The sequence below is a fragment of the Lampris incognitus genome, chromosome 14 (assembly GCF_029633865.1).
Source record: "Lampris incognitus isolate fLamInc1 chromosome 14, fLamInc1.hap2, whole genome shotgun sequence".
NCBI classification, from domain to species: domain Eukaryota; kingdom Metazoa; phylum Chordata; class Actinopteri; order Lampriformes; family Lampridae; genus Lampris; species Lampris incognitus.
This window is the reverse complement of record NC_079224.1, coordinates 34,324,484-34,337,158: the sequence shown is the minus strand read 5'-3', so window position 1 is coordinate 34,337,158 and position 12,675 is coordinate 34,324,484. Positions and strand designations below refer to the sequence as shown.

Genomic DNA, 12,675 nt, shown 5'->3' with positions numbered 1-12,675 from the left:
GCTATAAATAAATATGCTGTAAATACCAGGAAATCTATTGCATGTTTTGTCTATGTAAATGAATGAGACTCAACAGTCATGACATTCATTTACTCTGTGTGCTCATCTACCCCTTCACTGCAATGGAGAATGAAGTTCACAACCAGGTCGTCTCTGGGGATGAAATGAAGGTGGGGTCACATTCCTCTATAAAATGGAATCCCCCCCCCCAAAAAAAACAAAAAAACAAAAAACCACACAATTGTAAATATCATTCCCTATCTTGCTGTATTAAATTGCGTGTTGCTTTACGTGTGAGAGGCACCAACTGAACTAACACTAGCCAAATGTGGGGTGGTACGATGACCGAGGGAGACGGCGAAATGGGGTGATCTCTAAGGTAAAAACCATGCCTCAGTAAATCATGCTTCACTATATTGGAGGTACTTTTCCTCTTGCATGAAATCACCTCATGGCAATAACTGCAGTATGACCTGCTTCATGGAAATTTGGAAACGGCTCCAAGTCAGAACTAGTTCCCAACAGTCAACCTCATTTGCCTAATAGTCCCTTTAACAGCTGGGGCCACCCTGCTGCCCCCCCAAAACCACTAGTAAGCTCCATCTCTGTTGATTGAAATTTTCTGGAATATGTGATCACTCCAGGTTCATCTTTGTAACCCCACCGCCAAGTTGTCTATAAAGAACTAGAGTGACTCCTGGTCTGACTCGTCACCATGGCCATAAACTGCTTTACCCTCTCCCCTTATTAGAGCTGAGCTTGTAAAAAGCCATTTAGCCTTGATTAGCCTGCTAGCTTATAAAACAGCAGTTGACTGGAGACCGGACTGGCTGGAGGAGGCCTGTCCCCTGAACAAGGCTGTCTCCTTCTATCTGCTTAACAGTGTCAATAAATCTATCTGTTGCTCACTCAGACACAAACTGCCACCTTTCTTGTCTTAAGTGAGAAAAAAAAAAACACAAACAAAAAGGCCGGTATCACTCTCTTCCATACTCTCTCATCCTGGACCACAGCCCATTCCCTCTATCACTGCAACTTGTTTTTTTGTTGTTGTTGTTTTGTTTTTTTTCCTTTTCCCGTTTTTCTCCCCAGTTGTATTCAGCCAATTATCCCACTCTTCCAAGCCATCCCGGTCGCTGCTCCACCCCCTCTGCCGATGGGAGGGTTGCAGACTACCCACATGCCTCCTCCGATACACATGGAGTCGCTAGCGGCTTCTTTTCACCTGACAGTGAGGGGTTTTGCCAGAGGGATGTAGCACATGGGAGGATCATGCTATTCCTCCCAGTTCCCCCTCCACCCTGAACAGGCACCCCGACCGACCAGAGGAGGTGCTAGTACAGCGACCAGGACACATACCCACATCTGGCTTCACACCCACAGACATGGCTAATTGTTTCTGTAGAGACGCCCGACCAAGCTGGAGGTAACACGGGCATTCGAACTGGTGATCCCTGTGTTGGTAGGCAATGGAATAGACTGCCACGCCACCTGGATGCCCCTGCTGCAACTCTTTTTTTAAGAAAGAAAGCCACTTTATTTTTGTCATTGTACAAGTTAAAATGAAATTTGTCTTCTGCATTTAACCCATTCTATTTATAGGAGCAGTGGGCAGCTGCAGCGCCTGGGGACCAACTCCAGTTCTTCTTTCCATTGCCTTGCTCAGGGGCACAGGCAGGAGTATTAATCCTAACACGCATGAGTTTTTGATAGTGGGAGGAAACCGGAGCACCCAGAGGAAACCCACGCAGACACGGGGAGAACATGCAAACTCCACACAGAAAGGACCTGGGACGGCCTGGCGTTCGAACCCAGGACCTTCTCGTGAGGCAACATTGCTAACCACTGGGCCAATAAGTCCTATGGTGAATGTTTGTTTAGTGTCAAAGTCTTTCAAGAAGATCCCATCCTAATAGTTACTTCATTTCCAAGTACTATAAACGGACATTTAGATCTATCTGGGTAAGTGTGTGCCCTTCCAAATTGGGGCTAAAGGGGTGGAAAAGAAGAAAGAAGTCATGCAAAGTGTGCAGAGATTCAAGGAAAGCAGAGAAGAAGACAGGATGATGTCACATGGCCAGGAATGGAAAGAAAAACTCTTTAAGGGAAAACAATATGAAAGTGGGAGAGGGGTTGAGAGTGAGTAAGATGGGAAACTATTTTCATATTAACATCGGTACTGTGTGAAGTCCTCCAACAGAGAGGGTATACAGTCCATCTGCACCTCTCTGTATGGACTGTTCAATTTAGAGTTCAGGCGGATCCAGTGTTTCTTAAACTTTTTAAACTAAAGTCGATCTAGTCTCAGCCTGAAACCTAGACTCAGCAAAATCAAGTCGCACTCTTGTCATACGGATACCACAGAACCACAGTCCAAACTTGATAATAACATATAATTTCAAGATATTTTAAGAGTGGCAGGTTTAGGCACAATAATAAAATATGTTGGGTACAAAAACCTAGCCTTGCATTCAGTTTTTGGCCAAACTATCATACAACATTTTTATGCTCCAGCTCTCATAGAAGAATAATAGTTTGGGACCTGGTTTCGGGAGCGGGAGCTGTTGAGTTGTACCCTCTCAAGAGCAGCAATACTTTTTCACGAGTGTGGGTCCCAAGACAAGCCTAAATTTCTGCTTTGGTTTAAAGCCTGCAAACATTTCAGCGATGCTGCTTTAAAATATAGATGTAGAACTGACAGGCTGAGCCTAAAACTTGGCTCTGATTTCGCAAAGGCTGTATGAATCAAGGTATCTATAATTACACCCGCATGCCACTGCTATGGAAAAGTGTAGTAAAGGCTTGTTGGGGCATAAACCAAAAGCCCTGAATTAAGATTGTGAATAAGACAGCGTCTGTCTGCAGCCACACGTTCCCATCAGCATGTGTGCATCAGTGTGAGTTTGTTCATTCTGTGTGTGTGTGTGTGTGTGTGGGGTTGGGTTTAGTTGACGTTGTGACCAGGTTCTGGTGTAGCCAGGTGTGGTACCAAGCTGTGGCCTTGATCTACAGGAATGCAATAATGAAACCTAAATGTGCCTACACTGAAATACGACCAGGCATTCACATCACACACTGCTGAATCGGCTCCCACTTAGTTACTGCACCACACGGCATGTTAGAGCTGGGCAACATGTCCATATCCATCCATCCGTCGCAGGATGCTGGAGCCTATTCCAACAGTCATTGGGCGGCAGGTGGGGGGACACCCTGGACAGGCCGCCAGGCCATCACAGGCGCCCCCCACCACCACCCCACACAGGGACAATTTAGTATCGCTGATTCACCTGACCTACATGTCTTTGGACTGTGGGAGGAAGCTGGAGCACCCGGAGGAAAACCATACAGACATGGGGAGAACATGCAAACTCCACACAGAGGCTGACCCGGGATGACCCCCAAGGTTGGACAACCCCAGGGTTTCGAACCCAGGACCTTCTTGCTGTGAGACGACCACGCTAACCATTGCACTACCATTCCGCCTATGCCCATGATTTGAAATAAAATATCATGTGGAATTTTGGATATTGTAATATTCTGGTTGAGCCTATATGTTGTCAGATCCTGGTCTTCAATGCTGCATTACAGTAAAGATACTCGACTTGTGAAATTGTTTTAGCTGAGTGAAATTAACAATGAATGTCTCTACCTGCTTGGTCATAACATTCACGTTACTAATGATCATTCCTCAACATTTTCTTTTTTCCTTTGGACCCCCCCTCCCTTTTCTCCCCAATTGTATCCGGCCAATTACCTCCCTCTCCCCCGAACAGGCACCCTGACCGACCAGAGAAGGCACTAGTGCAGCGACCAGGGCACATACCCACATCCGGCTTCCCACCCGCAGACACGGCCAATTGTGTCTGTAGGGACGCCCGACTAAGCCAGAGGTAACACGGGTATTCAAACCACTGATCCCCGTGTTGGTAGGCAACGGAACAGACCGCCATGCTAACCGGACGCCCCTTCTCAACATTTTCTTGTGTGAAAATATCTTAGGAAAGCACCGATAATCATCCCCAAAATGTTGTCGCATTATCGATATCAGAGTCAAAAACTGTGATATTTGATTTTGTAAATATTGACCAGCATGTGCATCTTTGTATATAAGTGTGTGTTATGTGTGTGTGTCTGTGTGTGTCTGTTTTAAACAGAAAGTAGGAAAGAAGGATCTCTCCGCCTTAACTCAGCCTTGTGGTGAGGGACAAGGACAGAGGGAAAACAAAGACTTAACAGCAGAAAGACCAAACCTGTAACAAAAGTGGTAAATCGGACGGAATGGCATGAAAAGAAGTGATGGGAGGCAGAACAAATGAGAGAGAGCGAGGGAGGGGGGAGAGGGAGAGAGAGACAGATAGATGGCTCTACCAGCCCTCCATTTGGCGCTCTGCTCCCAATGTGTGTGGGGCCATTTCTCATTTCATTAGAGTGGGTCCATGTATGTGTGTGTGGCTGAAGACCTCCACCATCTATCTCAATCAGCCCCATGTCTTAATCTGCTGTCTACTTACATCGGCCTTGTTTGGCGCAGACACACACACACACACACACACACACACACACACACACACACACACACACACACACACTAAAGTTAACCAAAATGAATACTGCAAAAAAAAAGAAAACAGAAGAGAAAAGTCCACCATCAACATTTATGCATCACATCAGCAAAGAGTTTACAGCTGGCCAGGTACCGTAAATATGTGCAACAATATGTAAAAAAAAAAAGCTCTGCTGAATGTGTTTAGATCCTCACCATCTTGTTCTTCTTCTGTCCAGAATCCTGTTAACCAAGACCTTAACTCCACTAATACACAATGGCAAAACATTTTAGTCACCGTCGACCCTCAAGTGTGTGTGTGTCTGCGTCAGTGAGTGAGTGAATGTCAGTGAATATGCGTGTTTGTCTGTCCGTGAATGTGTGTGTGTGTGTGTGTGTGTGTGTGTGTGCGTGCGTGCGTGCATGCGTGCGTGTGCATGTGTGAGAGTGAGTGACTGTGTCAGAGTGAGTGTGTGTGTGTCTGTCAGTGAGTGAGTGTGTGTGTTAGTGAGTGAGTGAGTGTGTCTGTTAGTGAGAGAGTATGTGTGTGTGTCAGAGTATGTGTGTGCGTGTTAGAGTGAGTGAGTGAGTGTGTGTCAGAGTGAGCGTGTGCGCGCACACGTGCGTAAGAGAGTGAGTGTGTGAGAGAGACAGAGAAGAGAAGAAAAGGTAGAAATAAACCAGAGAGGATGGGGGACAGAGTGAGAGAGACCAGCAAGAGAAAACCAGGGAGAGAAGAGAGAAAGGGGATGTTAGCGACAGAAAAAGAGGCAGAGAAGGACTGAGAGAGAGAGAAAGGGAAAGAGAAAGTAAATGGGGGAGAGGGAGGGTAAAAATCTAGCTTCATCACTTCTAAATTGAGGACAGATTCAATTATTTGCAGAAGCCACATGGAAATCTCCCCGCATTGTTCCGGCTGGAGCAGCAAATTTGGTAGCAATCGCATTGGCAGCATTGGAGGGGCCATTTATCTTAGAGGGGAAAGAGCTGTGTGTGCGTGTGTGTGTGTGTGTGAGCTCATTTATCTTGCAAGCGAATGAGCGGAGGAACGAAGATGCCCCGGGAGGCGACCAGATCATTACCCATCTGGGATCATAGCGAGAGAGATTTCACTAACGTTGCCCCGTGCATAGACGCACACATGCACGCGCGCGCACACACACACACACACAATGTATCAACATAACGAAAGGAGACAAATCTCATTTTCATTTGAGGATGGAGGAGCAGAGAAGCCCCACAAACACATGCATTTATAGGGCGTGGTGAGGAGCGAGTCTGGGAATTGTTACAGCCCGCCCGCCCACCACGCTTTCCAGCGCCATCACTCAGCATCTTGTTGCTTCGCTTCATACGGACACTCCAGATAAATCCTGTTCTGCTATGGATGGCAAGTAAGCCCATAGCTTCAACATCACATCTCAATGGCCCTAAGGAGTCATAATCTGACATTTTCCAACATTTGAGAAAGGGAATATTTTATGTAAGGAAAATAATAAAAATGATTTTCATGAGTTGGTTTTTTTTTAGACTGTTACAAAATAACAGTGCAGTATATATGATCAAATGCTTTTTCACAAACAGCGGATAAGTAACACAGAACTGTTGCATGGGTCTACTTAAAATAACTGCTCGGGGGGAGGGGGCCGTCTGGGTAGCGTAGCGGTCTATTCCGTTGCCTACCAACACAGGGATCGCCGGTTCGAATCCCTGTGTTACCTCCAGCTTGGTCGGACGTCCCTACAGACACAATTGGCTGTATCCGCGGGTGGGAAGCCGGATGTGGGTATGTGTCCTGGTCGCTGTACTAGCGCCTCCTCTGGTCGGTCGGGGCGCCTGTTCAGGGGGGGGGGTATAAATGGAGGGGAATAGTGTGATCCTCCCACGCGCTACGTCCCCCTGGCGAACTCCTCACTGTCAGGTGAGAAGAAGCAGCTGGTGACTCCACATGTATCGGAGGAAGCATTTGGTAGTCTGCAACCCTCCCCAGATCGGCAGAGGGGGTAGAGCAGCAACCGGGACGACTCGGATTGGGGTAATTGGCCAAATACAACTGGGGAGGAAAAGGGGGGGGATAATAATAATTGGTTGGGTTTCCTTCAGTGAATGGATGATTTGACTGTACCATCCCATGAGGTTGATGGTTCCTGGCCTTACAGCAAAGCCAAGTAGATGCACTAATCTAGGAACGTGATTATTAATCACCTTCACCGAAACACTAACCTTTCACCGAACTCACCAAGACCCTCTGCCTGACCCTGAGCTTAACCTCACTTCAGACATTATGTCTTAACCCTAAACTCAAACACAGACCAAGCACAGCTGCTGACTGTGCAGCCTCGGCCATAAAGTAAAAAGCCATCCAGGAAGACATCTTCTGGCCCTCTCCTGTCCTCTGATTGAGTTAGGGGGAAGCGGCTTCCCACAGAACCACCGGTGACTAAAAGCGCTTGCTTGGAAAGATGAGACAAAGGATAAATGATTTTGGAAAATGATTTTCAGTCCATGGAACGTGTGTGTGTGTGTGTGTGTGTGTGTGTGTGTGTGTGTGTGTCCTAAGCTGTTGGAGCAGGTTGAGGAGGGCACCTGTTTGTTTGTGACATAAACCACCTGCAGGTGATTCAAACAACAGCCAGCCGCATGTGTGTAGCATGTGTACATAATGATGAATCAATCTCACCTGTCAGGTCCCTTCCTCCTACTTATCCACACTGATCCATCTGCCTTCATCTCTCTCCCTCTCCCTCCCTCTCTCTCTCACACACACATACATACACACACACACACACACACACACAAGGGCATTTGAGCACAGATCACACCACAGGGGCGACTTATCAAATGCATCCCCTCGCTCAGCAAACACATGCGTGCACACACAGCCCTACGTGCTCCCCATACAGTGGTGTTTCTAATCGATGAACTTCCAGATGCTCTGCTTATTCACCAGTTATCCTCTCTGGTGATATTTAATATGAGGTGTACGCACACACACACACACACACACACACACACACACACACACACACACACACACACACACACACACAGCTGATTGATTCATTTAAATGAAGCATTTACCGAGGGCAGTCATCCCAAAGGAGATAGGGGCAAGAGAGTGAGAGCGACAGAGAGAGAGAGAGACAGAGACAGAGACAGAGGCAGAGAGAGGTTAGCCTTTGCAAAGCATAGGCTGCTGCAGCGAGAGCAAGAGAAATGATGTCTCTACGAATTATGAAACATGCATACTAACACCAGTGTAATCTAAACATTCACACAATATTCACATGTAAAATGTTATTTCTGTAGATTTTTTTTTATTTCGACAAATGCACACCAATTCTAATAGTGAGCTTCGGCTCATTTTATCAGCTCTTTTGTTTAAACTGGTTTTCTCACCTGATGTTTCCTAGAATGGCAGGATGGCCTTAAAAACTCCAAATGGGAGCCAACATGCTCCAGAATAGAGTTTTTTTCCATGCAAGTTGGCTGCTAAACTAATGTTGCCTTCACCAGACAAAACAAAACCATACGAAAACCAGTGCTTTGACCTCTCCAATAATTTTTATATCAATGCTTTTGCCTACCTAATAGAGGGAGGGGAGAGCTGAGAAAATAGTGGTGTGAAGATTTGCACAAGCGCCCTAAAAGCCACCTTACCCGAGACAAGGAAACCATTTAGGGAAAAGGGATTTAGGGAAAAAGGATTTGGACGGAAGGCACCAGTCACACAGCAATATCCTCACTCTTACTCAACTAGACAAGCTGTGTGTGTGTGTGTCTATGTGCGCGCGAGAGAGAGAAATAGGGCAAAAGGACAGAAGAATATGCCAGACATGCAGAAGCAAGCAATCAACAACCCCCCCCCCCAACACACACACCCTCTCTCTAGCTCACTCTTCACCTCTCTTTCCTCGCAATGAGCTGACCTCTATTACCCATGCAGGGGACAAGGTGTGTGTGTGTGTGTGTGTGTGTGTGTGTGTGTGTGTGTGTGTGTGTGTGTGTGTGTGTGTGTGTGAGATTGTTTTCTTGTGGCAGAATATGGATGAGGAGATGGAAATGAGGGAATTAGGGAGCGCAGGCATCTCGCACAATGGATAGAGCAGAATGTCTGCATGTGTGTATGGGTATGTGTGTGTCTGCAACAACAAGGCACAGGAGTCCTTCACATTGCTCAATCCAGCTTCACTCTCACATAATGGGATTCAAACCCTTGAATTGACATGCAATTTCAATGATTTTGTAGGACACATTGATTTCTTTTTTTTCCTCTTTTGTGCTGGCACTGATGCTTAATCTACAAGTGGAAGGTAAGACAGATGGGGGGACACAAGTTGGGAGCTAAACAGATTTCAAGCTAGCCCATGAAATTCACCTGGTCCCTCTGGAGCACATGGAAATCCTGCATTATGACACCTATGCTCATGCTGCCCTACTGGTATTCATGGGTGCAGAGAAAGCCGCAGACCCTCATTCTCTAACATGGGCTTTCGCTAGAGTATTTAAAGCTGATCAAATCGACAGCTTATTTTCACTCGACAACCAGAGAGCAACAACATGTTTCTACAAGTGGTGTGCAGTCCCGGCTGAGCAGTCACAAATTTGGGCACACAGTTTCTGTTTACTTATATACTTTAGGTGTAAGGTTGCATTGATCTTTGAAGTCCAGGTTATGGGTACTTATAAAATCTTTTTTTTTCTCCCCCAATTGTACTCGGCAAATTCCCCCACTCTTTCAAGCCGTCCCGGTCACTGCTTCACCCCCTCTGCTGATCCGGGGAAGGCTGCAGACTACCACATGCCTCCTCCGATACATGTGGAGTCGCCAGCCACTTCTTTTCACCAGACAGTAAGGAGTTTCACCAGGGGGACGTAGCATGTAGGAGGATCCCACAATCCCCCCCAGTCCCGCCCCCCCCGAACAGGTGCCCCAACTGACCAGAGGAGGCGCTACTGCAGCGACCAGGACACATACCCACATCCGGGTTCCCTCCCGCAGACACGGCCAATAGAATCTGTAGGGATGCCTGACCAAGCCAGAGGCAACACGGGGATTCGAACCGTGTTGGTAGACAACGGAATAGACCTCTACGCTACCCGGAGGCTACTTATAACATAATTAACTAAAAATGGCTTATTAGTTAGCGACCTGATGTTTAATAAAGCCATTTTTATTGTCCGAGGCGCATGGCTTTTTGGGGGACTGATGAGTGAGTGAGTGAATGAGAGAGAGGAGAGAGAGAGAGAGCGAGAGAGACAAAGGGAGAGGGAGAGAAAATGTCCATTAAGGATTCCTAACCAGCTCTGTGCTCAGACAGAACTGCAGAGAAGATCAATACCTGGAGAGACCCTCCCTGTCCTGCCCCACACAAACACACGGCCAGAGGAAAGACTCCACGGACAATGCATCATTTATGCCCCTTCTGGAATGCAACTCTCTCACAAGAAAAAAATCTCATCAGAAAGTCATAGAACTGCTATGGGTGTGTGTGCGTGTGTGTGTGTGTGTCTGTGGTTGCAGGTGTGCTTCCCTATATTGCAGTGGGAAAAGTGAAAAAAACTGAAGAAGCAATTTTCTACCGCACTCTTTTTACGACTGGATTGTAACCTGTGTGCACGTGTGTGTATGTGTACATGTACATATATGCGTGAGTGTCACCTACTTTTCTATTTCACTGTTTTTACAAGTGCGCAGGGTGGAGGAGGAAGAAGAGGAGGAGGATGATGAAGGAGTGTTTGGGTCCGTCTTGCTGCTCTCTCCATTGCTTGTTGAAGGCATCTCTAAAGACACGGAAACTGATATTACTGGCTGATCTCTTTTCTAACGGCAGGAACCATCTGGAAACCTTGTCTGCCAAAATCACTCATATCCCCTCTGTCAAAGAGTTACAAAAATGTCAAGTTACCGTTATCTTCTGTAATTAATATGTTACCATTTCCACAGCAATCAATCATTTTCGAAAAGTTAATGTCACAATTTTTTTCAAATGACGCTTGCAAATTTTGAAATCATTTCCTTCAAAAAATATACAGTTGATATAAAAAGTCTACACACCCCCGTCAAAATGGCAGGTTTTTGAGATGTATAAATAATGTCACAAGTTTTGCCGCTAAGTTGCAACATTGAGGCCTTTGGTCTGATATATAAATGTGACTGAAGGATTTTGTGTTCATAATGTGTTGTCTTGTGTTTACTAAATGATGATATAATGTTCTGTTTAAACGTGTATTGTTCTGACGTACCGTCGTTGGTCCATTTGGAGAACTCTGGCGTTATTCTGTTAGAGGGCATCCCACCACTAGGAACAACAGACACACAATGGCTATGAGGTGGTGAAGTGATGGCATTAAACAACAGAACTGTCCCTGAATACAAAAAAAAAGAAAGATCTAGAAGCAAATGATAAGAGACTCCATGTTGTCATTTACCTAACGTCCTTCTCTTTATCTTTTCTACTGTTTGTCGGTAGCTGAGACATTTGAACTTGGGGAGAAAGATATTTGTATTGCAGCGTTTACTTGTTCAACACTTCCCCTATGGACTCTCTAATGTGACCTTCTCATTACATTCACTCACAAAACTGTATGAATAGTGAGGAAATTAAAGAAAAAGTGAAAATTAGGGGAGGAAGGAAAAAGAACAGGAGAGCTCTATGAACACAGAGTTGGGGAGTTTCACCTCCACTAAAATGCCCCTTTGAAACTGAAGTGGAAGATAATAACAATCAACCAATGATAACTTTGATAATCAATCGTTTTAGTCATGTATTAAGTAAACACACCAATCATTTGCTGGTAAAAGTGTCACAACTGGTGGGATTTCTCACCCTTCTCTGATTCACATCACTGTAAAATAAATACTTCAGGGAGTTTTTTTGGCTGCCGGTCAGACAGTCTAAACACATCGTTTGGTCTCTGGGAACTTATGATTGGGCTTTTGTCATGCTCTTTCAGATTCTCCCCCCTTTTTTCTCCTCAGTTGTACTTGGCCAATCACACCCTCAGCTGTCCCGGTCGCTGCTAAACCCCCTCTGCCGATCCGGGGAGGGCTGCAGACTACCACAAGCCTCCTGCGATACATGGAGTCACCAGCCACTTCTTTTCACCTGACAGTGAGGAGTTTCATCAGGGGGACGCAGCGTGTGGGAGGATCACGCTATTCCCCCCAGTTCCCCCTCCCCACCCGAGCACGTGCCCTGACTGACCAGAGAAGGCACTAGTGCAGCAACCAGGACACATACCCACATCTGGCTCCCCACCTGCAGACACGGCCAATTGTGTCTGTAGGGACACCCGACCAAGCCGGAGGTAACACGGGGATTCGAACTGATGATTGCCGTGATGGTAGGCAACGGAATAGACCACTATGCTACCCGGACACCTGCTCTTTCAGATTTTATGGATTAAATGGTTAACCAAAAACAGTGATAGTTTGACCAACAATGGTCGATAATGACAATAATCATTACTGCGGCCCTCATAAAGACAGGAGGTGGAGCTGGGGGAACAACTGATCATGGTAGCTGAGATGTGTCTGCTGCTGCTCACACTAGTCTACATGTAAATATAATGTTCATACTTGAGCACAGCCCCCCGTAGTGCCTCCCTCTCCCTGGCTTCCCCCTGGTCCTCTCCAGCCCCGGAGCAGGGGATGATGTCTGCCTCGGTGTACTGGGCCTTGCCGTACTCCAGGGTGTCATCTCCGTCCACGTCCAGGTCTGCGTCACTGTCTCCGGCGCTCTCCTTGGCACTACACATGGCAAAACCTGTTCCTGAAGACCAGAGAGGCAGAGGGAAAGACAGAAGTGAGTAGGCCTGGTCTTAAAGACAATAGAAAACCTAATAACAGAAACAAAGGAGGAAGGATGAGCGAGAGAGGGGGAAAGGGAGGGAGATAGAAAGAGAGAAGGTAGGTGCAGGGTTGGAGAAACGAAAAAAAAATAAGAGGAGACTATGGAAGGAGTAGGACCGAGTACCGTTTGAAATTTTTTTTGACAATGATACCTTTAATTTGATCCTACTTGGATGAAAACCTTGTAGGCTTTGTTTAAAAAATTAGTTCACTATTATTCACATATTTTATGTGCACAGATACTCAGTTTTGTCTTTTCCTCAATCGTAAATTTGTA

The 12,675-nt window shown here is 46.2% G+C and overlaps 1 protein-coding gene across 2 annotated transcripts in view; it reads right to left on the bottom strand.

The window, feature by feature from the left end:
• The window catches only part of rnf220a (ring finger protein 220a), a 45,492-nt gene that overhangs the window by 15,749 nt on the left and 17,068 nt on the right, over nucleotides 1-12,675 (bottom strand). For both annotated transcript variants that reach the window (XM_056293044.1, XM_056293045.1), the window contains exons 5-7: nucleotides 12,126-12,318; nucleotides 10,790-10,845; nucleotides 10,210-10,327 (exon numbers count right to left, since the gene is read on the bottom strand). In XM_056293044.1, coding sequence (XP_056149019.1) covers nucleotides 10,210-10,327; nucleotides 10,790-10,845; nucleotides 12,126-12,318 — 367 coding nt within the window. The remainder of the gene's footprint in view (nucleotides 1-10,209; nucleotides 10,328-10,789; nucleotides 10,846-12,125; nucleotides 12,319-12,675) is intronic.